The 27,796-nt window shown below is 43.1% G+C and overlaps 2 protein-coding genes across 4 annotated transcripts; both read right to left on the bottom strand.

Moving 5' to 3' along the window:
- Positions 1 to 4,968: 4,968 nt before the first annotated feature.
- Positions 4,969 to 9,822, bottom strand: LOC132959820 (ras-related protein Rab-9A-like). 2 transcript variants are annotated; one of them, XM_061033041.1, is made up of 4 exons: positions 9,675 to 9,822; positions 7,328 to 7,362; positions 6,043 to 6,771; positions 4,969 to 5,978 (listed from the first exon to the last, which is right to left on the bottom strand). In XM_061033041.1, exon 3 carries the CDS (start codon positions 6,697 to 6,699, stop codon positions 6,094 to 6,096), a length of 606 nt encoding a protein of 201 aa, XP_060889024.1. In that variant the 5' UTR covers positions 6,700 to 6,771; positions 7,328 to 7,362; positions 9,675 to 9,822; the 3' UTR covers positions 4,969 to 5,978; positions 6,043 to 6,093. The 2 variants fall into 2 exon arrangements, with proteins under 2 accessions (XP_060889024.1, XP_060889023.1); XM_061033040.1 differs by having other exon boundaries at positions 9,689 to 9,817.
- A 2,156-nt stretch (positions 9,823 to 11,978) lies between these two features.
- Positions 11,979 to 18,961, bottom strand: LOC132959818 (transcription elongation factor A N-terminal and central domain-containing protein). 2 transcript variants are annotated; one of them, XM_061033038.1, is made up of 3 exons: positions 18,882 to 18,961; positions 13,210 to 13,284; positions 11,979 to 13,056 (listed from the first exon to the last, which is right to left on the bottom strand). In XM_061033038.1, the coding sequence occupies exon 3, from the start codon at positions 13,049 to 13,051 to the stop codon at positions 12,119 to 12,121; it is 933 nt and encodes a 310-aa protein (XP_060889021.1). In that variant the 5' UTR covers positions 13,052 to 13,056; positions 13,210 to 13,284; positions 18,882 to 18,961; the 3' UTR covers positions 11,979 to 12,118. The 2 variants fall into 2 exon arrangements, with proteins under 2 accessions (XP_060889021.1, XP_060889020.1); XM_061033037.1 differs by lacking the exon at positions 18,882 to 18,961 and adding an exon at positions 14,902 to 15,232.
- Positions 18,962 to 27,796: the final 8,835 nt, after the last annotated feature.

Raw genomic sequence — 27,796 nt, 5'->3', positions numbered from 1 at the left:
CGTGCTTCTGAAAATAATATATGCACGGTTGCCATGGCTTGCTTATCTGTTGCCACGGCAACCCCGCCTCTCACGTTTCGCCGGCGTGTCACTGCAATGCAACGGGGGTCGAAATCCGAAACCCTCCAGCGCTGCCTCTGCTGCGTGAGCGGTGTGTAGACGGGGGTCGGCGTTTTTTTCACTCTGCTGTGGAGGCGGATGGTTTCGTTTCATGACCAGGGAAATGAAGGCGATAAAAAAAGAAATGCGAAACCTCTCCTGATGGTGTGTGGGGACTGACAGCCCTCTGCACTGTGATGTTTTACAGCTCACTTATTTAGAAAGATACACAGAACAGTATCTGAGCAGAAGAGTGCCAGTAGTGTCCAAAACTGGAACAATATTTTCTCTTTCTTTCAAAGTGTGTGCGATATTATGCAACAACCTTTGCTCTCCCAATTTGTTGCATCAAATCAAACGCCATATTTTAACGAGTTTTAAATCCCCCTTTCTTTTTCAATTTAAAAAAAAAAAAAGATTGTTTCTCTGAGGTCAACCCAAGTTGCAGGTTAATTCACTGATGATAACTCACCAGGGGAATCACCTCAAAGCTCCAAATTTGGGTTCATAGTCGTCTCTAACTGGAAAAGTAGCAACACTAAGAATACTTGGAAATCCTGATATGGAGTACAATACAAAGAAAACACTTAATTTCTTCTCATAGGTATCCCAAAATGTAGTTATAAACTGAGCAGTGAAGAAACAGAATTGAAATATTTTCTGACTTTTAAGAGCATTTCCAAACTCTCAAGTTGTTCCATTTTTAAATCAGAGTGCATTCATCGAATACATACATGTGTTGTCTCCTTAGATCCACTACCTGATGATTTTGGGGGCAAACTGGGCCTACCTGAAGAGTGCTGTCTCCACGCACGAGTACCAGGACATCAAGACCAAGGATGACCAGGATCTGGAGGCCGAGGCGCGCTCCAAGGAGGGCCAGAACTCCTCCTCCTACTCATAAGGACAAGGGATCCTCTACTGCCACCGACCCATCTCCTCTCCACACCTCAAACCCCGCCCCCCCCCCCCAACCCTGCAACACCCAGCGCCCACCCCATCCCTCAGTTAAAACAAAACCACCTCGGTCATGTTTGATAGTCCGCCCCCCCCCCCCCAAACCGCCTGATCCTCCATCCTCTTCCCCTCGGCAATGTTTATTCAGAGCTGTGAGCTCACAGGGGAGGGAAAGAGGATAGAGGATCAGGAGAAGCATCAGGCCCAGGTGGAGGCAGATGCTTCAGAACGGGAGAGCTCGCCCGGGCCGTCCCGGGTGGAGCTCAGGTACGCTACATCAGTTCAGAAGCGTCTCCTCCCCCCATGCTTTTGGGCGGCGGCTCGTGAACGAGGCCCGGCTGTGATGGCCTCGCGCCCTGAGCCAGCACAGCCTCTTGACACACAGCTCCTAACAGCCTAAAAAAACATTGTTCGCTGTCTGCTTCAGCCACAGAGAAGCCAGGCAGCGACCAACTTCCTCCGTTTTTTGGTGTTTTATATGCATATATATATGAATATGAATTTATTGTGCGAATGTGTATGAATGTTTTTTTTTTTTTTTAATACTCTCGGAAAAGTATGCCTGGTACTATTATGATCTTCTTCTTCTTCTGTTTTTGCGCTCATGGGTTTTTCTCCTTTACTTTCTTCTCCATCTTAAGACTTTTTATTACTATTGATCCATACATTATTGCACTATTTCAAAACAATTATAATAAGGGAGAATAAAAATCTTTAAAAAAAACAAAAAAAACTAAAGCACCCTTGCCCCTCGCTCTCATACTTTCTAAAAAAAAAAAAAAAAAACTCGAACCATGTTGTATCTCAAGGATTTTTTTTTACATTCACATGAGCAGAGTTTATTTAATCCACCAGGTTTTTTTATGATAATTTCAGACCAGAGGTGTAGCAAACCTTTAACAAATAAAAAAAAGTTTTGGTATATTCACTTGTAAGTTCTCTTGTCGAGGGAAAGATGTGAAGACAGATGCCACTCTCATGCTCGGAAACGGAAAGCTACAGCTAGCAGCGGGCTAGCTTTGGTTAGCTTAAAGACTGGAACCAGCTAGCAGGGCTCTGGTTAGAGGTGACAGCACTTTTTAATCTCACTAAAACTTCACTTTTTAGTTCAAATGAGGGGTAATAATGGATTAAAGTGTCTAAAAATGTAAATTCTGGTTGGCGTTTTTTGTTTTGGATTTTGAAAATTTTCCCCCCAAAAAATCAGAGAATCGAAAAAAGACCAAGTACTTTGTAAGTTTTCTGTTGTATCTTTCATCACGCTGATTTACACGAGTCTGACTTACAAAGTGTTTAAAAATTGGATTGTGGATTCGCAAGATGGCTACAGGTCAAACTTGACGTTAGCTTGCGCACTTCAAAAAGGCTCTGACAGCGCGTAAAATCACAACCTGCTGTTTTCACACTTTGGTTTCTCTGGGGAAAAACAATAGATTGATAACCTGTTTAGAAGTACTTAAGGAGTACTTTCAAACAAAGCTTTGCTAGCTGTTTCCACATTTTTGGATGTCTAAGCTAAGTTCACCAAACTGGCTGCTTCCGTTAGCTTAAAGTGGCGTCAATCTTCTTATCTAACTCTCAGCGAGGGAGAGAAAATGGTGATTTCCCAGTGTTTTATACTAGTTTCCTTTGAGATCCTTAAAGTTTTTGCTACACTTAACACCAGCGACCGCAGAAATCAATGATAGTCTAGATCTGTCTGGGTTTTTTTTTTTTTTTTTAATCCAAGAAAAAGACACACACCTCAGGAATCAAACCAAATCTGATTTTAGCCAGTTGTGTTCTTTCCTAAAGCTTCGCCGTGTTACCACTAACCCTTATCAGACTGGAACGCTGTTTAAATAGTGAAAAACCAACAATCATTCCCTACAATTGATCCTTTAATGAATAAAGTTCACCTGTAAATAGCTGAATCACCCTCAAAAATCTCGATGAACGCCTCTCCCAAAATGAGAACACAATCAGTGTTTTGCCATGCTGTTCTATTATTATTTTTTTCCACAGATATATGTAAATGTTCCCTTTGAGATATGTGTTTAGCACTCAAATACTAGTTCTGCATTTGATATAATAACTGTATTGTAACATCTTAAAAGATATGTCGTGAGAGGGATGCAGTGCAGTCATGATATGATGGATTGAGGTGCTTGTGACGTATACATTTTTAAAAACGTGAACAAAAAAAAAATGGAGTTAATTTTTAATGTTTTATCAGTTTTAGGCAGCTGAGCTCTTGTGATTCAGTAATTATGATTTTATTGATCTGATTTGTGCTTTTTTTCCTTTGGTTCAATGGCCAGCCAAATAAGTGACTCATCAACATGTGAGTTGAGGGGAAAAAAAAAAGTCACTTTTTGTTATTTTATTTTGTACGTCATGCCTCTCATATGAGCCACAGAGACTGTTTTGGATGTTTACACTCTGAATTAAAACAAGTCAGGAATTTTCATACATTCATTTTATAACCAGACATTGTTTAATGATCATGAACTATATTCTATATCGGTCATCACTGGTTAGTTTACCCTCAAAAAAAAAAAAAAAAAGAATAACACTGAAGAAGACACATTTTTGAACTTTAATGAGATGAAGCATGTCAGTATCGTCCATGTGTGCAGCTGTCTATTCTGTATAAAAAAGGACTATATTGCCATGTGTGTTATGTTTGATAAATATACGTGCTTTGCCGCCAGGTTGATGTAAAGGCAAACTTCAATTTCCTATAAGACGATGCGTGTCAGGGTGTTGTTGTTTCCTCGTTATTTGCATGAAGGAGACATGACTGTGTCTTTGCAGTTTTTCAGGTGATGTGTAGTCAATCGTACTGACAACTATGGTAGGCGGTGTTTGACCCCCTCCTCCACAACCCCCCCCCCCAACCCTTTCCACCCACTCTTTTCTAAAGAAAACTCCATTGTACTTTGATGGCATTGTAGTCCCTGTAGGTGTTTCATTATGGTTTTATTTTTTAAGTTGGAAATAGTTCTATGACTCCTATATAGTGATGATTTTTGTAACCTTCTCTAGTAAAACCGATATTTTTTATTATCGTGACACCGTTGTCTCCTGTCTCATTCTTGTGTTTGGATCTCTGAATTTCATTGGTTTGTTTCCTCTTAATTAGTAACCCTTATTATATTTGTTTAAATGCACATCTTTCTGCTCTTTAAACAACACAAGACAAGAAAATGCAGCTTCCTTATAGTCCTAGAGCTATAAAATGTTTGATATTTCTGCGTCAAACTTGAGAAGACTTAGATAATAATAGTCATGGATACATTTATGTTAACTTAAATTATGGTCCACTGAGCGTCTCTTATCACCTAAAAGCATTTATCAATTTCATTTAACCTCATAAACTTGTGCTTAAAGTCAAACACATTTTTGATTGTTATTTCAGTGATTGGAAAATTATTTTTCTTGCCAGCATTTGTCGGCTGAAATCCAAAAAAAGACTCCGACGTAAACATCTAATGGACAAATTTAATTACTTAAAAAAACAAAAAACAAAAGGCGAGATGAAAGTTTGATATCAACAGGCAGGATGTGGTCTTCAGCGCCCACTCAGGTGATTCTACTCCATCAGCTCTGAACTGTGTAGGCAGCCTGCACCCTGTTAGATTTGCTTCATTTATGGTAACAAACATTTTAAATTCAACACTGAATTTGTTGAGGCTACATCATTCCCAGAAAAGATGACCCACTTTTACCCAACACATTCACCTGTGAGTGTGTGTGGGGGTCTTTGAGGAGATCTGCAGTGTCTTATGAGCTTCATGAGTGACATTGGAGATGGGCGTTTTATCTCTCTCACATTTAATATTAGGGTGCTCTCTTGTGGATACAAATGGTACTGCACTTCAATAATAATACAATTCTCTGTTAAAACAAAAGCCAGATTTCAGTCCAGTGTCATTGTTGGCAGCTGTTTTAATTCCAGTTCGATAAATGTTGGGGAGACAAAGCAGAGCAAATAAAGATCAAATGAGCCTCAGGGTTATCAGTCATTTCAATCTTAAAGCAGTTTGAGCTCCGTTAATCTTGGGACAGATCGTCAGAACAATCCGAGGGATTTGATCAATAAATACTGAAATAAATTAACTCCAACAAGTTCAATATCCGTCTAGTTACATAAAAACATGAATGGGCAGCTCGTTTCATTCTAAGCAGAATATTACATTTAATCATGGCATCTCTGGTTTCACCAATTCTCAATTGATTTGCTCAATTTAAACTTTTTTTTTTTAAATCACTTACTTGGCACCACTATTCCAAAACAACAGAACACATCGTTTTTCATTTAAAACATATATAAAAACTTTTAGATCCATCTAATCATGTGACTACCTCTATATAATCTGTACCACATGAATTTAGTTTAGAGTTTCTATCATTATTTGACCATATTAAAAATAAGTCAAGAGATTGACTTAAACATAATGAGTAGCAATTATTAATACGAATACAAATTTAAATTAACTTAGATTTAGTTTAGTCACAGGGGTGTCGGAGAAGAGTCACTACATTTGAGCTGTAAACTTCCACATCGGCAGAAAATCCCCCCCCAGGACTTCTCTTTTTGTGGGCTAACACTAAATGCCACAACTTCTTCAGTGACGTCAAATCTTTGGCAGTTTTGAAAGCACATTAGGAATCTCATTTTCTAAAAAAAGGTCTTTATCGCCAGCTGCAAAAATGAACCAAGAAACCTGCAAAGACTTCATCCTCTAGTTTCATACTGACTGTCCCGTCGTGCTTTGTATAAATTAAGAGTTCCTCAGGACTGAACGCAGTCTGGATCAGAGCTGTCAAATGGAGCGTTTTGGTTCCTCGTGAGGCGGAAAGATGGAATGTTTCTCATTTTTTCTCTAAAGTATGAATTTGTTTCCTCAAATTTTCCTGTTAAAATAAAAAAAAAGTTCCTCTGAGGGCACCACAGACGGTATCGACCAGTTCCTCTTTTGGCAGAGCTTCTAACTCACACACACACAATATCAGTCAGCGTCACATGAGCACCCGCTGGGAGTCACATTTGGCTCAGCAGCAGGTGGGGTCAGGTGGACTCTTCCTCTGCAGGTCGACTGTGTCCGTGTGGATGAGATGATCAGCTCTGTCATCCAGCGCCAGGATGCGACGCACCGCCTCCTCAAAGGCCGACGCTACGTTCGTCGCATCCTTAGCGCTCGTCTCAAAGTACGGGTGCCCGCCGTTCTCGCGGCACCATTTCCGCGCATCCTCCCCCGAAACCTGCCTCTCGGGCACGTCCAACTTGTTGCCGAGCACCACGAAGGGGAAGCTGTCGGGGTCCTTGACGTCGGCGTAGTACGTGAACTCCTTCTTCCAGTTGTTCAGGTTTTCAAAGCTCTGCCCGTCGTCCACGCTGAAGGTGAGCAGGCAGCAGTCAGAGCCGCGGTAGAACGGCGTGCGCAGGCTGCGGAAGCGCTCCTGGCCCGCCGTGTCCCAGATCTGAAGCGTGACGTGGTGGCCGTCCACCTCCAGCTCCTTGTTGAGGAACTCCACGCCGATGGTGTGGAAGAGGTGCGAGTCGAACTTGTTGGTGACGTAGCGGTTCATGAGAGACGACTTGCCCACGCCGCCGTCTCCCAGCAGGATCACCTTCAGGAGGGCCGACTTGGTCGCCATTGGCCGCGGCGATGGCGGATCCAGACGGTTCTGGTCTTACTGGACTGCACGCGAGGACTGGAGACAGCAAAACTAGAAGCAGTAGTTTGACATGAGAACAAGCTGCCCCACAGATCTCGTGCTGCAGATTATGATCAAGATTATTTCTACCTCAAATATCTAAATGAAAAACATTTACCTGAAATGGCTTGACTTATTCACTTTGGCAAATCTACTTCTTTATCTCTCAACTGTTGGGAGAGCAAATATGAGCAACATGTCAGAAGCTGCTACATTTACAGAAGTAGGAGTTTGCTTTAGTTCCACGATTTGTTCCAATCATCAAACAACATTTGCGTCCATGACAAAAACATAACTTTGTGACCTTTGGCCTCACTGATAAGATCCAAACAGCTTCTACCAACTCTCTTCTCTTCACACACTTCCTGTGAGCGGGCGGCCACGTTTACATGACCGCGGACAGCGAGCAGCGCTGATTGAAGTCAGTCAGCGCCGCCTGGTTCGCCTTTGTAACTAACGAACTTCCTGCACCGTGCATGAAATGAAGCGTGCAGCACGTCACATGGACGACGATCACAGGACCGGTGAGTCGCCTACAAGCGACGCAACAGAAACAGAGATTCCTCACCTTTATATCAGCACACACAGCATTTGATCACCCATCTGTAGGAGAGAGAGAGAGAGAGAGAGAGTGTTGATTTCACACTTTCACCAAGACGCGACACAGTTCACCCACTCACTGAAGCAAAGTGAGGATTTAAGTGCTAATTTAATCGCACGCCACACACTCGCATACTTAGCAGCATACCAGTTAAGACTAAGTAAGCGGGGAATCATCCCACCCACATGCCAGAACTAATCCGCGAGGTGAAAGTGAAGAAACCTAACCAGGAGCTGGTTTCAATGGGAGACGAGGAGGAGGCGCTTTACGCGATCGAGGTCACATCATCCGTCACAGAAAAGATCAACCAAACTTCAGTTTCACATAATGTCACCATATTTGTTATTGTGTTTCAGACAGCAGCCAGTGTGCACTGCAGTGTGTGTTTGTAGCACACACACACTCTTTTTTTTTTTGCAGCAGAAGCTGTAGGGCTGTTAGTACCAGAATTTGAAACTTCGATTTCATAGTAGGAGAAATTAAACGATATTTGATATGTGATACCACAACAACAGAAATTAAGTCCTAGGCTCCTAAAACTGAGCAATTGTCTGTTTTTTAAAATCACCAAAAAGTGTCTTGTGGCAGCTTCTGTAGTTCTTTTTAAAGCTTCTGCACTTTGTGACTCCATCCATCATTAAAATAACTGACTGGATCGTTTTAAAACACGTGGTACTGAAATGATTGAAGGATCAAAAATGTGGAAAAACCTTCGATTAGAGTTTTAGTTTGTCTGGATTTGGACAAGTTAGAAAAAAATGCCAGTGATGCTCATTAACCAGCTCGTACTTCAACACAGCGGAACAGGATGGATTCCTAATAGAGGATAAATCTATTTTGTTTGTTATTAAGTTCAAAATAAATCCCTTCATTATATAAGAGTGCTTATTTTGTTGTCAAAAAGGAGTAGACGGTAAATTATCTCCAGTCCAAACTTATTGTATTCAAAGCTCAAACTGGAGAACATTTGACATTTTGCCTAAAAATACAACAAAGTATTTTCTTAATTTTCACAGAAACGGATCAAATACTTCTTCCAGCTGCTGTAAAGGTGTCAAGTGCATCAGCAGAGCTGCGTGCGTCATTCTAACTTTCATTTTTCTGATGTCGCATTAAGAACAAAAGACGAGTTTCAGACTCAAGTTAACGTTCTCTCATGTTTGAACAACTGGAGAAGTAAACGTCGGGTTAACTGTTTGAGAACTGGAAGACGCTCAGATGTAATTTGGGATATATTAAAAGGGTGTTACTGTAACTCGTTGTTCCAGTAGAGTGACCTACATCAGCCTTTTATTGTGCGTATCATCCATACTGAGTCTAAATAATGAAGCTTGTGAACACACTTAAGCGGGAACATCCAAGGAGCACAAGAACGAGGATGAGAAGTTATTCAACCATCTAATCCAAGTCCCTACTAAAAGCACAACATCTAGTAATGTCAGTGTAGCCTTCTGCTGTGGATCAGGACACAAATGGGACAAATCTTGCTGCTTGTTAGGAGAAGTTAGGCAACGTTAAAGAGTTAAAACTACACGAATGAATGCAGAAGTTAAAGAGGGGTTGTCATGTGAACCGGCAGAACTGTAGGACTGTAAAACCTCACGCCTTTGTACCCGAGACCTTTAAACACCGACGCACTGCAAGGATTCTCCTGCCTCCCATTTCTTCATTTTATAATAAAGGAGTAGTGCAAAGAAGCAGGAATGAATGACCACACACACACACACACACACAGTCACACACTCAGGAGTCATGTGCTTCATTCAACAGAAAGCGACTGACTGAAAAGAAGCCTGAAGCTGTTTGGGTTACATCCAATAAGATTATGAATATTTCCTACAAAAACAAGCAACCACATGATTTAAATTACAACATTTCATCTCACATATAAAAATCATATAAACCAAATGAGCATGATGATATTACAGTGTCTAGTTAGAGACATAAGGGAGAGTCATTTATATCACTAGACCAGATTTATGACACACACACACACACACACACACACACACACACACACACACACACACACACACACACACACACACACACACACACACACACACACACACACACACACACACACACACACAGTTTAAAGGCCTCATAAAAGTCAAAAGAGTGACAGTCCATATTAAAAAGTATGAAAAGTAAGTAAGAAATTGAGGGTTTGTACGATAACGTGAGTTTCAACGTAAACTTCAGCTGTCCGATAATGGGCGCACTCACACTCACACACTCTCAAACTTCACCGAGGGTAACAAAAGACACAAAGTGGGGGGATGTTAGCGGCTTAAAGTACAAGTTTCCCCACCTCGGAAGCTTTACCTGTCCCCGTGGTGGTCACAATTTCGGCTCATGCGGTTAAATTCCCCCTCGTTCACCCCGGTAAGGCGCAGCTCTCTGCCGGTGTCATGGCGCTCCGGGTCCCCGCTGCTCTCTGGACCTGAGAGCCGCTGATGACGCTCACATGACCGGGGAGTGTCCCAACTCCGCCTCCGCCTCATCATGCGCTCTATTGGATGCATCTGTTTTATTTCACTTTCAGTCATAAGTGTCTCTTTGTGCGTCATATCATATAGAAAATTAAGGACAATTTACCCTAAAAAACAGAACTAAGATATTTAAAGGAGACCAGTGTGTTAAAGCACTGATTCCTGTATTAACATGCAGGTATCAAACCCCCATAGGATAATAGTAGGTCCCAAAATCAAGAAGTTATATATCACTGCTTTTTCTTTAACTTCTCCAGTAAAAGAAAAATAACAATAAACATTCATGGAAAATTCACCCTCCTGCAATTAGCCTATAAAATGTCTCTACTCCTCTATGATTGTAAACTGAATATTTAGACATTTAGACATGCCTTGCACTCTTATCAATATTAATCAACATTTTCTGACATTAAAATGTATTGATTTATTATTAAACAAAGGATGGACTGCCAGACAAATCGATTGTTAGCAGCAGCTCTGCGGTATCTCATGTGTCATAAAGCTGCTTAATTATTCAGAATCTTTGCATTTTTGCAGGTTTCACAGCCTCGTGCAGTTTTGCTAAGAGGGAGTCAAACTTTTTCATCTCTGCTTGTGGTGTGTTTTCTGTGATGTGCTTGCTAGGAGAGAAGATAAACAGGTACAAAGCATCGATTTGACAGGCCGCTGTGACTGAGAGGGTGGAACACGACACTCAGGAGACAGAGAGCATCTGAGAGGAGACACAACACAGAGAGCCACTGATAGCAAACTTCATCCACACTCCTGCTGTGTCTGACTGACGAGATACTGCAGCTCCATATCTGACAAGCGTGAGATTACAGTTACAGGGGATTTTTTTTTTCTTTCTTTGGACATCCCCGACTTTTCCTTTCGAAAACAGAGCTGAGGCTGCTGCAAGACGAACAGAAAACACCATGGAGTCTGTGCAAAACAAGCTCCAGAACTGATGGAAATGATGCAGCTAAGCAGCTTTACTTGCACGAAGAGACAGGTTAATTATTTTGTTCTGTCATATTTTGATAAATGTAGAATTATATCGACACTAAAGGACTTGGATGCATGCGACATGAAGGCCGAAGTTCTTTCCTAAAGGATGGTAAATCTGCAGATGTTTTACAGCATCTATTTTGGTTTCACAGATGCAAAAAAGAAGCCAATAAATCACATATTTCCCCCACTTTTAGCATCCATATACATTATTTCTGGACCAAAAAAAGAATTAAATAAAACTAATAAATCAAAGTATAACATCACAGACAAAAGAAGTGATTTAAAAGTTGGTCATTCGTTTCATTGTGACTCTCGGTGAAGGCCCAATCGACGCAATGTCACAATGACGTGGAAATGACTCACTGTGCCACGTCCACTGACTGAAGCACCATGGGATATCCGAGCCTCGGGCCGCTCAGGAGGGCAGATTACTGACTCACATGCTCGCCCGTTCTCTAAAAGTCACATGTCTCATCGACTGGAGCCAGTTTGCTCCACATGAATGGGATATTGTGGGAAGAGGAAGCAGGGGGGGGATGATGTCCTTCTTCTGTTTATCACAATAAGAAGAGCAACACAGCACACTCTCTTCTCATCGATAAGCAAGATTCAACCTTGAAGAGGCTGAAAGTCAAAGCTGTAATGGTTTGGATTCTTCCTCTGAGCAGAAACTCGTCATAAAAGACGGATAATAAAGGAGTCGGTTGAGTTTCTGTAAGTGCAGATGAAGCGGACGAGAGGAAATGACTCAGCGTCGGATGAAGACGACGAGAGCGACTTCCTGAAAAGTGGTGGTTTCAGCCTGCAGCTGTAATGGACTATGACTCGGCCTTTCAAGCCGGTGTAGGAAACCACAGCGCGGGCTTTCGGTTTGGGATGTTCCGCGTCGAGATCTGAACGTTGCATTTTAAAGAAACTACACAAGAATGTTTCGTGCTTTGTATTCACGCCGCCTTCCTCTGATCATTCCTTCTGTTTCACTGCTGCAGGGAATGAACACATCTGCTCTTTTTCACCGCTTACCTCACGAGGACAGTTTATTAAACACCTTTCCAATTAGCTTTGAAAGCTTTGAGAAGTCTCTTTACCCGCACAAAATCAGACTGAGGTGACAAATAAGTAAAGGTGTTTCCACACAATAACACAGAATAAAGACAGAAAACTATTCAGCATAAAATATGAACAAATATTTAAAGCAATACAAGAGCCTTATATGGGCATTTGCACACTTTTCACCAGTTTTGATTGTGTCCGGTTGATTGTTCTGGCTTTAGAGGCAGACCCAGCCGCTGTGGTACCACTGCTGTCCACAGTCACCGCAGGTCACAAAAGTCATGGCGTCGTCGTCAGGGCCGCCCCGCCGGACCCACGCGGGCAGAAAGAGGGCCCCCCTGGACACCTGCGTCACCGTGCACTCCGCCCCCCCGCATTTTCTACACCTGACCTTCTGTGTCTTTGTCCCTTCCACCCCCCGAGGAAGCTGCCTCTCGCTGACACCGCGCGATGAGTACGCCCGCCTGAGCTGCCGGAGCTCCGGGCTCGCCATTTCCTCCGCGGACATCCGGGCGAAGGCCTCGGGCGAGAGCGCGCCGCTCGACAGCTCCTGCTGCAAATGGACGTTTTTGGGATTCCTCAGATTAGCGACCTTGCTTCTGACGCAGGCTTTGTATTTGACTTCGGCGGATTTGTGAAGCTCGTGGATTTGCCTTTCGATGTTTTCGGCCATGGCGGCCTTTTCTTGATTTGGAAGTTCTTTGGAGAGGGCGTCAAGGAGGAGCTGGACACATTTCGACCTCAAAGAGGATATGGAGGGAGACGCAGAGGTGCATTCTGATGCAACACAAAGGCCACCATCTCTTCCCTCTTCAGATCGTTCCCCTTGCTCGGATACTTCTCTATCCACTATTTTGTCAGCAGAAGAATCCCGTGCAGAAGCCTTCCACTCATCTGTACATTTCACACCTCTTCCATATTGTCTCTTCCACTTAGCCAACAAGCCCCTCACTGTCTTCTTAATGTCCCCATCAGGGCAGCTTTTCAGGAGCCTGTAGAGAACTTTCACAATGTCTGTCGTCTCCAGCTGCTCTGCTGTGATCAGCATCTTATCGAGGTCAGCGAGGACGGTCGAGACGGTCCCATAGCTTCTGTCTGCACTGGATTTCTCCACCTGCAGGGCAAAGTGGACTATTTCTTTGGCATCCATATTACCTGCAGAAAGAATTGTAAAGCAAATGATGGCAAAACAACAAACGCACCCATGAGGAAGTTTCGACCGAAACCACAAAAACATGACACTCAAGATTGTTTTGTCCGGCAACGCGCACGCTTCAACAAATAAAATGACTCATTTTCATGGGTTACCTGAAATCACTCGTGTTTTGCACCCACAACAAGAAGCTCACAACGTCAACACGGAGGCAGCCATCTTTCATCCGCCTGTAAACAAGAAGTTGCCGGAAGCCGCCGCTAGATGGTGCTGTTGCCCAATAAACTCAGTCCACATGTACGCAGAGCTTGCTCGGTGTTCATTTGTAAGGAACTGCACGTCCTTACCAACAAAAACCTGCAGAACATTTCACAGTTATATTTTGTCACATATAGAAACATTTCATAGGTAATACACGTCAACACATATTTCTCATGTCCTGAGTATATAATCATCTCTGCAGTACTTTGTGTTGTTTTACATCTGTTCTTGTAACACAATCATGGTGCCTTACAATAGAGCTTTTATTCCCAGATTTGTCCAGAGGATTAGCTCGTTCTGTACCCATTTGATGCAGGTGTGTGCATTCAGCTTTGCAGGTTATTGCCGTCGCCGAAACCTGTTTTTTTAAGTCTTGTTTGTTTTCACAGCTCCCCTCTTGTGAACAAAAAAACAAAGCTGGATTAACATCTGTATCAAAGCAATGCAAGAGCTACAGGGCGTAGTCCACAATCCGAGGGATTAAAGTAACATCCAGATAGATGATTTCAGGAATGATTTTGGATTAACCTGCGTGATTATGAATGTGCTTTCCCTTTTTTTGAGAATCCCGGCGACACTAACGCAGGATTTGCACGACATATGGGGTGTTTAGATTTGACGTGCAGAAACACGCAGACCTTACATACAAGAGCACAGGACTGTAAGGCATCTCACAACAAGATGAGGCAGGTCGTCCAGCTGTTGTGTAATGGCATGTTTTGAAGGAGGAAGATAAGTGAGTGTTTAGGTTAATTCAGGGTTGTGGAGCTAAGACAAGAACTGTTTCCGTGCATCAAAACCACTGCAGTAGACTGGAGCAGTCTGCAGCTCCTGTAGCTGTAATTATGTCCTTAGAGCCAATGACACACTTTGATATAATCACAAACTTGAGAGAAACGTGTGGGGATGAAAATAAAGTTAAAGTCTGGGTGGTTGAAAAACTACAAATGTATTCGTTTAAAATGCGCCTTCCAAAGTTGTGTCACTGAATATGACAGCATAATCTCAGTTCAGTTTAGGGACTGAGTGGAAATGATCGCAATGGCGATAGCATTTGAAGAAACAGAGGCCTCCCTTTTTGATTCTCTACCACATCTCCCTTTGACTTATTTAACCAGCGTCCCAGCAAAACAAACTTAAAAGGCAAAGTATGAAGAATTTAATATCGAGATCCCTCATAAAAACTTAACTCTTTAAAAGTTCTACTTCCCGTTTGCTCTAAATTTCTGTCAAACCCTAAAAAAAAATCATGAATATTGATGACACCGAAATATGTCTGAAAAGTAAAAAACCTCAAACACACACATTCACGTCGAAGAAAAGCACCAAATATTCACCCTGGGAAGCTGTGGCATTTAATCAGACGAAGTTTACTCTCAACCGTTGCTCAAACCCCGCCCACTCCCCCCAAAATTTTCACACGGTCCCTTAGAAGAGACTTCACATTAAATGAACCTGCCAATAAAGGAACGACATCTGTCATGAGGTCTTTACAGATTTGCTGGTTTGTGAAGTTAGTTTCCAGTGACTGTGAATGAAAAGTGCTGTCCATAAATTAAACATGAACTCGACTGCATCAAAATCACCTGATTGTTCAGTGAAGCACATTTAATAGCGGCCCCACATCCCGTTATTCACGCCTGAATACCTCTGAGCCGTATGAAGATGAGCAGGGTGCCATTACGTAACCTGAGGTATGACATCATCCTCCTAATCACATATTGAAGATTTGCTTTTAAGATTCATGCAGCTGAGGCCAATAGCCGTGGAAGTCCTGAGGGAAAACTGATACAGCGTCTCCTCGGTCTTCAACCGGCAGCTTTTAAAACCTCGGATGGAAGTCGGAGCTGCCAGGAGGCTTTTAGCAGCGTTAATGTTTAACTTTTCTTTTTAAAGAGTGCTGGCTGAAGGAGTTTTGGACTTTCAGGTTTTTGTGAATGTCGTTTGCTCTGCTCTGGTTGTTTTAAAAAAACGCCTCCCTCTCAATGTGTGTTACATCTATGGATGTGTGTGTACAAATGGGTGGGGTCCTGTTTCGCCTTCAGTGAACAGTTAAAAAAAAAAAAGAATCCTCTTTTCAAATCTGCACAGCACACCGCTCCCTGACTTCTCCTTCTGCAACCACACACGACTTGAATTTTAAAAAAAAAGCACATTAAAGGCTCCTTGGGATCTTATCAAATCATTTGACTGTAGCCTGTCTGCAGCTGAATGGTTCTTATCTGTGTGAATGGAATTTTACCAGCATGCCCTTGTTATGAAGAACATTGGTCAAGAGGTGGCGCTCTCTGCACTACATGCCGATTCCACTGGAGGGAGGGAGGGAGGGAGGGAGGGAGTGGAGTCCTGCTGTATCACATCCTGCTTTTGTTTGTCTCCGCCTCTTTGTGCAGACCACGCCACACTTGATGACATGTACGCATGAGCGCGCGCGCACACACACGCACACGCACGCACACACACACACACACACACGCACGCACACACACACACACACACACACACACACACACACACACACACACAGAGACAGCCCCGCCCTGAGAAATCCAGAGGAGGGAGGGAGGACGTCTTGTTAAAGTGATCATTTTCTTCTTGGGCAGACATTTATGACAACATGGTAAGTCTCCCCCCCCCCCCCCCCCCCCCCCCTGCCCCCCCTCACCTCCACCTGAAACCAACACTCTGTGCTGTGAGTGTTGTGATGAATGGATTTGTGTGTGTGTGTGTGTGTGTGTGTGGACATAAACAACACAAAGAAACCAGAGCTGTTCACACGATGATGAGCACATGAGATCTGGCTGATAAAAATTCACATCATGAAGTTTCTTTGTCTCTCTTGCTCTGTCGTTGCGTTATCGCTTAGGGACTGTCCACAAATTATTGTGAGGGGGGAAGTTTGTGGAGAAAAGGTGGAGGGTGGTTTAGTTTTTCTTTTCACTGGAGTTCAGTAGCGATAGTCTGATCAGAGTGTGTAACCTTTCATTAAGAACACATCAGACTTGTGTTTCAGCCAGTTTAATAAAACGTTTTCAAATGATACCGTTTAAATTCCAAACAATTCATCCAAATGAAAACTACACGTTGTTGTGTGTTCGTTCGGGAGCTAAACAGCAGTTTCCCTTTGTTTCCATCCTTATGCTAAGCTAAGCTAATTTGCGTCAGGATGCCCTTTCCTTCTTAATGTGCAGACTTTATTGCCTAGGACCCTTAAACCTTACACTACAGTTCCCACTTTTCTAAAGGGAGTAACACAACAAAACAAGACAAGTAAAGCATCATGTTTGACAATCCAAAACATAAAATAAATTAATAAATACACAAACATGTCGTGTAAAATAAACAAGACAAACAATCTCAAACAGTTTGCACTCTTGTTAAGTATTTGAATTGATCAAATTAGCGGCCTAAGAAGTGTATTTTGTATCCTTCAGACAGAACTAGGCCAGAAGTTTCCCTCTGCTTCCAGTGTTTGTGCTAAGCTAGGCTAATTAGTGCCCTGTTCCCGCTTCATATTTATCGCACACATCAGCATGGTTTCAATCTCCTCAACTAACTCTCGACCTACAAAAGAAAAATGAGGTTTTTTTTTGGTTTAAATGAGTTGCATTAGAGCTTCAGGAAGTCACAGCTGCTGCATAACGAACACACACGTGGGCTACGAGCAAAATCAACCTACATCTGCGCCTAATGCTCTTGACAGGATGTGCGTGTGCGCATGAGAGTTTGAGTGTGACAGGGTGGGGGGGGGGGGGGGGTGTTGCCTCTCTGCCCCCGACCCATCACACCCACCCATCATGACCTTGAGGTTTATCACAGATGACTGGATTGGACGTTTTCTTTTTTTTCTTTGTGTTTCTCTTCTCTTTGTTTCAACCACGGGGGGGGAGGGGGGGGGGGTTCTTTCTGTTTTGACTGACACCCCCGAAAGGTCTGCGTGTTTCTTCAGTTTCTATTTAAAGGTTCTTAACCACGACAAAGTGTCACAGCGTTTAGTTTGTATTTATTCAAACAGTCTTGCACCACCGCGAGGCAGGAAATGACTCCTCAAATGTGCAACCGCAAAAAAAACACGCTGCCGGTAACGTCCGCTCCACAACATTGCCCTTTCATGATAAACTGATTTCTGGTTGTGGTTTATGTTGCTCTGATGCTGTAAGAAATGTAATTCTGCAACGCCTCTATTGATGTGTCGCAACGTTTAATTTTGTAATAGCTTCCGAGCAACGTGCGTCCCCTCTAAAGTAACCTCTGAAATACTTCAAGTCGAGCTCTTTGCTTTGAACTAGCGAGCCCTGTTAACCAGTTTTGACAAAGGCGGTGACCTAAAACATAAAAAGAAAGAATGAGAATGGATTTTAATACACATGTATCCCTGTGGTGCAGAACAATCCACATTGATTTCCCATATTTGTTTTCCCATGAACCCCCCCCCTTCCCCTCTCGCTTACTCAGAAACACCAACTGGACACAAGCTCGGCCTTAAGGGAAAATCCACAGCCGAGCGCCGAGGGTTAGAAATAACCACTTCCTCCCATGCTGCTCGCAGTTGTTCACAGTAATGGAGGAAAAATTTGTAACGTGATCACGGCATGAGGAGTGTGTTCGGTTCGGCTGTGTGTGAGAGCGTCTGGGATAAAGTGTTTACCAAGTTACTCCTTAGCTGCGCAGCATTTTAATGCAAGGACTCCTGGATCAAAGAAGAAGGCTTGTTCAGAAAAGTTTGTGGAAAAGAAGTGGATTTACAGATCTGGGTTTGGCCTTTTCGGATATCGCCATTTTTGTTTACCAGCCTCGGGTTACGTCATTTTAAGACGGGGATGGATCCACACCGCTTCATCTCTATCCTGAGTGACAGCTGCATTGATGGCATCACAGAAAGCCACGCCCAAGAGCTTTCATCTTCAACACTACTTTCTCTCGTCTGCTCATTATTGATCATTTTGTAGCCTTCCATGGGTCAAAGTTGACTTACAGATATTTGTCATTTAGGTCAATTATCGCGTCTAAACTACAACCTGAGGTGAGCTATAGATTTTAAGAGCTCGAGTAGAATCAGATATAACTTCCCGCCCACATTCTACAGAGCTGTAACCACACACACAGTTAAACATCTACCTATATGGTGGGGTTTAAACAGGTGTGCTCAGTTCTCATGAAGATAAGAACTCAATGTGCTTTTGTCTCGGAGGGCACTCCCCATGTGTAAAAGACGCTTGGAACATAATCATATCATATACTAAGATAAGAAAAACTTCAAGTTTTCTTCCTTAACTTTGGTATAAATCCATCTTTGAATACGACAAATAAAACAAGTAAATTTGTGAAAGTTTTTTTCCTCCCAAACCGGAAAAGACAGAAGCAGCATGTACTGTCCTTCTTACATTTTTAGCCTGAGATCTCCCCCCTTCTCTCCCCCTACTTCTCTGGTAATTTCCGTTGGGTGATTGCGTTTGAATTCCAGATATCCCACAGATAAGATTCATGTGTGTGTGTGTGTGTGTGTGAACAGGACCCTTCTTAAAGCTTTGCATTTTTCATTTTTATTTCTCTCTGCTTCCTTCACCTTCATCTCCTCTTTGTCTTCCCCTCCGAGTCCGAATTTTTCTTGCCTCCTTCTCCAAACACATTCCTCCCCTCCCTCCATTCCTCCCCTCCTCTGGGCGCCTGACTCTGACGCCATTAGCCGCCGATCCGTCTGAAAAAGAGGAGCTTAAGGTAAAAGAAAAAAAGAAGTGAGAAAACGTGTGGGACGAGCTGTGTTTTCAGACTGTGATGAGGCACAAACCGTGGAAACGCACACACACACGTTTACAGTATGCATGTGTTCCCTAACACGCTCACACACGCTCACACAAATTCCTGCTTGGTCATGTGGCAAAGATATTAGCAGCCAACTGAGAGCAAGAGTCACCTCTCTCTCTCTCGTCCACTCTTTAAGTAATCAATAACTCACAAACACACGCACACTCTGTTTAGTTTCAACTGTGAGATGAGCGAAAGCTGTGAATAGATTAGGTGTCAAAAAAGGGTGCGATAACGCCGACAGTTTACTGATCTGAGCAAAAATATACAATCACTGTTCATCTTTGGATTAGCACATTTATTAGCTTCAAAGAGCGGCAAAGTAGGGTTCAAATGAGTAACGTAGCACCATCAAAGAAAGAAGAAATAAAGATGATAGACTGTAAAACTCACCCTCATTTATTCATGTTCAATCACCCATTTTTTGCCACACCTTAATCTAGTATGACCTGTTTTTAAAGGAGCTAACTCAACAGTCTTGGGAAGTCAATGCATCACTAGGACTCAAACTTAGCTTAGCGTTAGCTTAAAAAAAAGGAAGTGGTTTTGTGGATGCCATGTGGTCTAACAATCCCACAACGAGAGAAATATCTACAAAAAAATTAGATTTGGACATGCAGGGTGAACTATGAGGACTGTCAGGATGCACAAACTTCAAGTGAAATCCTCCTGCTCCCTAAACACGTGCTAATGCTAACGCTAATGCTAATCAGAAAATATCTTGTCAGCCTGAAACAGTGAGCTTGGTTAGCATGCCAGGTAAACTTCAGCGTGTTAGTCGTTATTCTAAAGAAATGTGGGCCTAAAAAACAGCCTCACAGAGCCGCTAGCATCGCATGATTTAATCCCTTTCTGTTGTAACTTTCTATGTTTTGCCTTCACACACTGAAAGCTTTTTTTTTTTTTCTTTTAAAACCGTAAGTTAAATGTTTAAATTTCGCTTTCTTCGTAGAGTTCTTTAAATTTGAAAGGTGCTCTGTAACGTTGTAGAAAAGCCTAAATGAATAGATTTTCAGCCATTTGGATTTAGCTAAGAAGAAATCCACGCTGATTTTCATGAAGGAGAACGCAGATTTCAGCTTCAAACACACCTCAAAAATCAGTGGTTGTTTATATGTGGACTTCACACACATTTGATGGGTGGCTGTCTGGAGGCTGAACTCTGCTTCACTTGTGTTACTTCTGCAAATAGTTCACCTGCTGCTCAAATTCCACTCGGAGGACGACGACTGTTTCGAGTCTGGAGTGATGAAACACATGTACGCACTCTCGGTGGGGACATCTAATGACCATGTGCAGGTCATGCTCTTTTCATTCCCCTCGGCTTTGAACCGACGTCCTTTGTTACTCGGTTGATCTGAGGTAAACCACAGCGCTCTGTCTCACTTCCTTGCTTTCAGACCACATGTAGCACTTCTCTCATTCCAAAAGGGGAACTTTAAAGTGACACAAAAACACACAAAGTGCTGGTTCTCAGCTTAGAGGAAGTAGCGCATTACAGGAAATAGGTGGGCAGTCGTGTAGTCTGGCACAGAGGCTTAATTGCTTGTTTTAAAAAGCTGATAACACTGCTGATTTTTTTTTTTTTTTAAACATCGCCTTCAAATCAGAGTTGTTCAACTTGTGTCGAGAGCTGGAGATTAATGAAACCTCCGGACAGCCAATCAGAAAGATTCCTCTCACCGACCGCCAATTTGAACATGTCGAATCGGCCGAAAAAAAAGGCCGACGGGGGCCCGGACACACCACAAAAACTAGGGCGACGACCGCTCACTGACGGTCCATCTAGGACCGACGGCCAGCGATCTCCTTGGTGCGTCAGGGCCTTTAGGGACACTGACAAAGCTGCCGTTTTTAACAGCTACATGCAGCAATGAGAATGTGATGAATTATGTTTCTGACAAATGATAAAAGTTAAATTAAATGAAAAGCACGTCTTGTTCTGAGCATCAGCTGTCTTTAAGATATCAAACTTCATTTCAAGCTTCAAAGCTGAAACAAATTGACGGTATAACCTCTTTAAAATCCAAAACTTACATCCACTGTAGAGCAAAGTAAATAACCATTTTGGGTCATTTCTGTGCTTCATCTCAACTTGCCAACAGTCATGCGGAGGTTTTGGGGCTAATCGTGTGTACTCTGGTACAGACAGTTGGTGAAACAGAGCAGCTGTGGTGGAAAAAGGGTAAATGTTTTCTCCATGCGGTGCAAAGGTTCACAAACTCGCCCTGGCAGCCTGGACACGGTTACATAACAGCGGACATGTGAAGGGAAAAAAAAATGGCAGAAAACACAGAGGGGAAAGATAGAAGCGAGAGAGAGAGAGAGAGAGAGAGAGAGGGAGAAGGGGGGGGGGGAGGAGGGAGAGAGACCAGATGATGTCATACATTTCATAGTACCAGAATTGGGATCAAGTCAGCAGGGTAAACACACACGTTTTTTTTTTTTTTCTTTCTCTCTCTCTCGTTCTTTTAAGCCAGAGCGAGATGCCGAATCGCTGAAATGCAGACCTCAGATTTCAGCAGATGTGGCGACCGGCCTTATTTGGCGTCGAAGGAAAGAAAAAGGGAAGGAAGGAGGCGGCTGAAATTCCACATCAGGTTTTTATCAAACCAAGACTGATGTGGAGTCAGCAGCACCAGCCTTTAAACTTTGAGGCTCTCCTACAAAAGCTGAATAGAAATACCTGGAGGTAATCAAGTCGGCCATATTGAGACATGTTTCTGATAGCGTCATTCTTAAGATCAATTCTATTTTGACTGCACAAGTCGTAAAGGAATAGTGATTTTGGGAACACCTGCATGGTAAAAACTGCAAAAATCCACACATCCAGAATCCTCCCGGAGCTTATGTAGAGGTTTCTTTGTTCGCCCCTGGGCCGTTGTGGCGACCTCAAAGCACAAACAGTTCATTTTGACACATAAAGACACATTCAGCCGCTCACATCTGACAAAACAACCAACAGGAAGCCGAACAGACACCTCCTTGTCTGCTCCCCGCGCGCCGTTTTTCAGAAATAGCCGCCCCCGCTGTTATCAAGCCTGGGTCACACTTCCTGTCTTTCTGCCACAAAGGATTCTGGGTAGAGTCGGAGGTGCTGAAGCCCCGCCTACCTCTGCATGCAGCAGGAAGTCGGAGCGGTCCCACTTCCCCCCCCCCCCCCCGGTTAGGGTGAATGCAGAAGTGGAGTTGGTTTGGTTTGCAGAAAGGTCACTCTCAGTTCTCTTTCTTAACCTCTTCATCGCGGTCTTCCTCCGTAAACATCAGAACGTATAAATAATCAACTGATTTAAAAAAAAATATCCTGAGTCTGTGAGGCAAAAAGAAGTCGATACGTCTTTTATTTATTTTTTAAATTTGATCATGTGTGTTACATTTCTGTTTTATTATTAGAATATTGTTTAACTCACACAGGACTGGCAACGCATGACCCCCGATTTAAGACCTTTGCAACGCCGCTGTGCACGTTTACTAATCCATCATCTGCGGCAGCGTTTGGGTTTTGCAGCCCGTGGAAAGGACTTCTCGCAAAAGAGTCAATATCGTGCGCAAACAAATCCATCATAACGGTGGAAAATCTAAGAAATTGTTTTGCATGTGAATCAGAAATGCATCGCAGACAGTAAGAAAAGAGAAATAATCATTTGTCTTGTAATGATGACGATAACAAGGAGCGACAACTCTGACTCAAAAGCTCTGTTACTCCCATGATGCACTGGGCTCTAGAGGACACAACAAAGTGAAAGTCTTTCTAATTGATTAAGACTGCTTATTGAATCCTGAGTTGTTTTTCTGCGTAGAGAACAATGCATAGCTGGATTCTGGGAAACAGCCATTCATGATTTTTTTTTTTTTTTACCTGGCATTATGTTGGAGCCTATAGCGGATGAAAAAGTGGCACAAAGTGGTCAGTTCAAAGCCTCCAGTTAACGTGACCTGCCTGTGTGTAGACTGTGATAGGAAACTGTGTCAACGCTGAACTGCCCCTCCCTCTATCTCTCTCTCTCTCGGCCATCAAGGTGTCCGTTCACCTTGACTTGAGGTCTCTGCCCGTTAAAGGGGAATATTTCTCTTGGCACAGCTGCCAGATGTTGTTGTTCAAGGTGGGATTGTTGTGATTTGGGGCATTGGACTTTCAGCCTCTTAAATAATTGTTAATGATAAGCCGACTATTCTTTTTGAAATAACACGACATGACAAGTTACTTGATGTCTTTGCTTGATTAATGATTGTCCACTAACAAGATCCTAAGATCAGATGGTGGTTAAAAAAGCAGCACGCAGTATAATGTTACACCTGCCTGAGTTACACAGTAGCGACAGTTTGTTTAGTCTTGGCGTTCGTCCCTTCAGCTACCCTGCAAAACACAGCAGCAGCACAGAAACTGTCTGGATTGTTACTTCGCCTACACACTGACAACAAACAAGGTGACACATAACTGTGAAAGCGGCCCTCTTTGTAGGAGTATTTTTACCCTTTTCAGTTTTCATCATTTATTAGAAAGTAGAAAATACAAGTGGATACATGCAGTGAAAAGAGAAAACAGGACATTATTTCAAAGACAAAGGACAAATAAAGAGGATATACTTTTAGCGGTGGATTCAGGAAAGAAATGGCTTTTTTTTTTGGTATTTTACTCTTGAAAAACAAAGATTTCTAAGCTGCTGGGTAACTTTTCATTCTGTCCTCGGCTTAATAACCGCACCATTCCTCCCACATTCCTGAAACAATGACTGCTCTCTGTACCAAAAACAGCCGTTCTTCAGCTCAGGGACGTGTGATGGAGGAGAAAAAAAAAAAAAAAAATCCCTCTTGATGTGGTAACATATTGTCCTTGTATTGGGGAGGTTATCTGACCAGTTTCAGTGTAACAGAGGAAGGGACGGCCCACATTCTTTGGCGCTGACCTCATGCTTCGAGACCGTTTTACCTGCTCTGAAAACGCTGTGCAAAACAAGAAACAAGCTGAATTTGACATAGAATACACGCTTCAAATCGTATGATATTTAAAGTCGGTTTATTCTGATAACACAAAAAGGTTCAGTTTTAGCCAACAATCTGAAATTCATTACACGAGAAGAATGTGTGAAAGACGAGTGAGGTTCTGCATTGAGTGCAATAATAATGCAAAAACCTTCAACTTTCTGAAAACATTAGAGATCATGTGAAGTCAATTACTGTCTTCTGTAAGAGTTTGAGTTAGCAGAGATAAGGGGCCGCGTCGGGAAATTCCTGCACAGTAAACGGGAACATTTGTGTCCAAATAAGGCTGCGTGCTGGCACTTGGCATGAAGCAAAAAAAAAAAAAAAAAAAGAGGTAAGAGCGACAGATTTGAGCTCGCATGTTTGTTCCACATCCCAAAAGGAAAAGGCACATATTTGACGCCCACGCTGTGAAAACAAGAAGCCCAACCTTTGACCCCAGGTGAAGTCAGAGGTGACCCTCCTCGTGCTGATCGATGCGTCTTCGCTTTGTGCACCTGCCGCACACAAACAGGCCGCTTTTTCTCAGCCCTCACACGTTTTCCCTTCTGTCCGGGACGTCTCATACATATTCATTTTCTTTCTCTTACATTACCTGCCACAGTCAATTCATCACCCGGCCATGTTCGCACACACACACACAACAACAAAGCCTGCTAATGAGAAGGAATGCCCACAGATCAGTGGAACAGCACGACAGCTGTCGCAGCAGGGGGGGTCCTCTTATTGGGCGGCTGTTGTCCGCGGCTAACGGCGCCCCCCCCCCCCCCCCCCCCCCCAATCAGACAATGGCACGCCTGGCTTTTCCCGCCATGCGTATGTTAATACTGTACAGTGAGAGACAGAGAGAAGGAGCAGAAAGAGTTGTGGGTGGGGGTTTCATGGGGTCACTTCAGGGTCTACAAAATGAAAACTTTCTTGACTGAGCGTTCAAGAGAACTACTTCTTCTGTTAAAAGATAAAATGTAGAAAGTGTAGTCAGAGACAGTAGGACGCTGTATCGGTTGACGGCAGGAGTACAGAACATTTCCTATCAAGATTAAACGACTTCCTGTTGAAGTCCCATTAGCAGCGTTTCCAAGAGCTGACTTGATTCAGCTAATGTCTCACATGAAAGTTTAAATTCTGCTCCTAACTTTAATACACTGCAAAAAAAAAAAAAAAAACGTAATTCTGTCGCAAACTTTTTCTCAAAGGGGAAACTATCACTCCTCTCGAAAGCGGCATATTCAAAGGAGCGGGCGAAAAGGCCCCAACAGGAAGACCGACCACTTAGTGTTGGAAACAAAGCATGAAAAACCTGCTCCACATTTCTTCTCTTGAGAGACAGGGAGTCTGGTGACGGTGACTATAATCACATTTATGGCCCTGTGTGGGACTCACAGAGTGTCAGTAGATAACCATTCCTTCTTCTTGTCATAAACCTGACGTCTGTAATCAGACTGTTTATTACTAACATTAAGAATTCCACCTCAATCCTGTACAGCGTCATTTTCTGCTGCTGTTGATCAGGCCTGCTAATGCTGACACAACCAGGAGCTCAGTGTGAGGTCTTAGTTTAGCCACCGTTCTCTTGCAGGGGGGGGGGGGGGGGGGGGTCTATATCAACTTAATCTTTGTTATATATGTAGCTGAATTGGAGATTCACACTCAAGCTGAAACATACAAACTAACTTTGAGCAAAGAAAAGAGGGATGTTTCTTTGCCCTTTTGGAAATAGATTTCGAGTCGTCATGGAAACATTTTAAAAGACAAATTACAGATTAAAGTTTCATGAGGTTTCTCGCTAAATATAACGTAGCTCTCGCTGACTGACAGGTGATATCCTCAACAGCAAAACTCCCCCATACCTCGGTTTAACATTTTATTGGGCGGTCAGAAACGGTGTTTTATTTTTGCCACCATAGGAACACAGTTGTTATATAACCCTCATGTGCGTCACAGGTGCGCTCCGGTACTTAAACAAACGATGCTGCCAGAAAAAAATGACATAATGACACTCAAGTGTGATACCGTTTGAATAAAAAATGGAGGCAAATGACTTTTTCAGGTACATGTGGGACAATAAGCCTCTGTCTTTCTGCAAAAAAGTATGGAAAAATATTCTCAGATGGATGCCGGAAAACGGGCTCCACATTCATATTAAACAACTTTACAACCCTAATCCCCTCCTGTATATTAAATAGAAGTGTTACTTTCCACATATGTGTCCTTTTTGGAGTGCAAATAAAACACGGTCATCATGTAACATCCCCGACATGCAGAGGATTTCATTTAACACGTCACTCTAACATAAGAAGTGTGATGATATAAGTGGAACAGGAGCGGTTACAGTGAGTCCCATCTGCTGCAGCGGCTCAATCTGACGTCGGAAGGAATGCACAACGGGGGAGACGTTGAGCTCGGGAAGGAAGGAACGTTTGCAGTAATTGCTTTGCCCGGTTGGACCGAGTGTGTTTCAGGTTGTGTGTGTGTGTGTGTGTGTGTGTGTGTGTGTGTGTGTGTGTGTGTGTGAAAAGAAGTGGAGAAGCTGTCGGACAAAAAGAGGAGAAAAATGTGACTCGAGGGACGATGTCGAACAGTCTGGTTCCTGATAGATTCAAAGATGAAATGATTGGAGTGTATACAGTGTGTGTGTGTGTGTGTGTGTGTGTGTGTGTGCATGTGTGTGCGCGCGCACGCTCCCACACACTAACCGCTCCTCCAGAATTCTGCAGCTAAATGGATGCAGGGATTACATAAGGGACGGCCCGATTGGCTGCTTCTAAGTATGACATCTAGACTAGCTCTGCACACACGCATACCGGTGGATTATGGGTAATATTGGACAGTTACATCGAAGGCAGACTGCCAAAAGGTCTGTCTGACTGTTTTCCCTCTGCACTCTATTGATATTAAAAACTCATATTCATACAGTGGATGCACTGTGAGAGGAAAACAAAGAGACAAACAATGACGTTGCACATTTTCTTGTATTGATGCAACAATTAAAAAAGTGCTTAAAAAGATCAATAGAAATGTAGAAAGACATGAATTCTTAATCCATGCTTTGAAACGTTCACCTGAACTCTCCAGGTCACACATTCTTTACATGTCTGTGCATTGCCGACTTGTTGAGACCAGAAGAAGGCTTAAGGTAACAAACAGCTGCACTGATGGTGGTATGGGCCCGTGCATGTTTGTCCCCACCGAAAACACACTACAGCCACACGCACTCGGCCAAGGAACACAAGCAGGGAGCGCGTCCAAACACTCTCCCTCTGGGTTCTGAAGCAAATCAGCGGATCAGCTAGTTTGAGTCTCAGCCATCGATTTCTCGGACCATCTGCTCACTTTTGGCCACCGCAAACATTTCCATGACAACTCGGTGTTGACGATCGGAGGAGAGTCTTATTTAAGTCTGCAATCTGCTCATGCACTGCAAGTTAAATCTCCGCTGCTCTCTTTGTATGTTTATTAGAAATGAGCGCCGGTGGCCGCTGATATAGCATGACTGAGATGAGCTGTAATCCTCATGGATCAACATTTTCATAACTGAGGGGAACTCACTGCTGTTGAGAACATAAACACATACTTCTTATGGTGACGTTTTCCAGGAATGAAGAACAACTTCTACCTGATTTCTTGAAGTTGTATTGAAGATTTTTTTCGGGAGTCAAAAGCATGAAACTCCCCAAAATATTGATCTCAAGA

This window comes from Labrus mixtus, chromosome 24 (genome assembly GCF_963584025.1).
Source record: "Labrus mixtus chromosome 24, fLabMix1.1, whole genome shotgun sequence".
NCBI lineage: Eukaryota > Metazoa > Chordata > Actinopteri > Labriformes > Labridae > Labrus > Labrus mixtus.
Note: the sequence above shows the minus strand (reverse complement) of the source record. Positions and strands in the feature narration are given on the sequence as shown.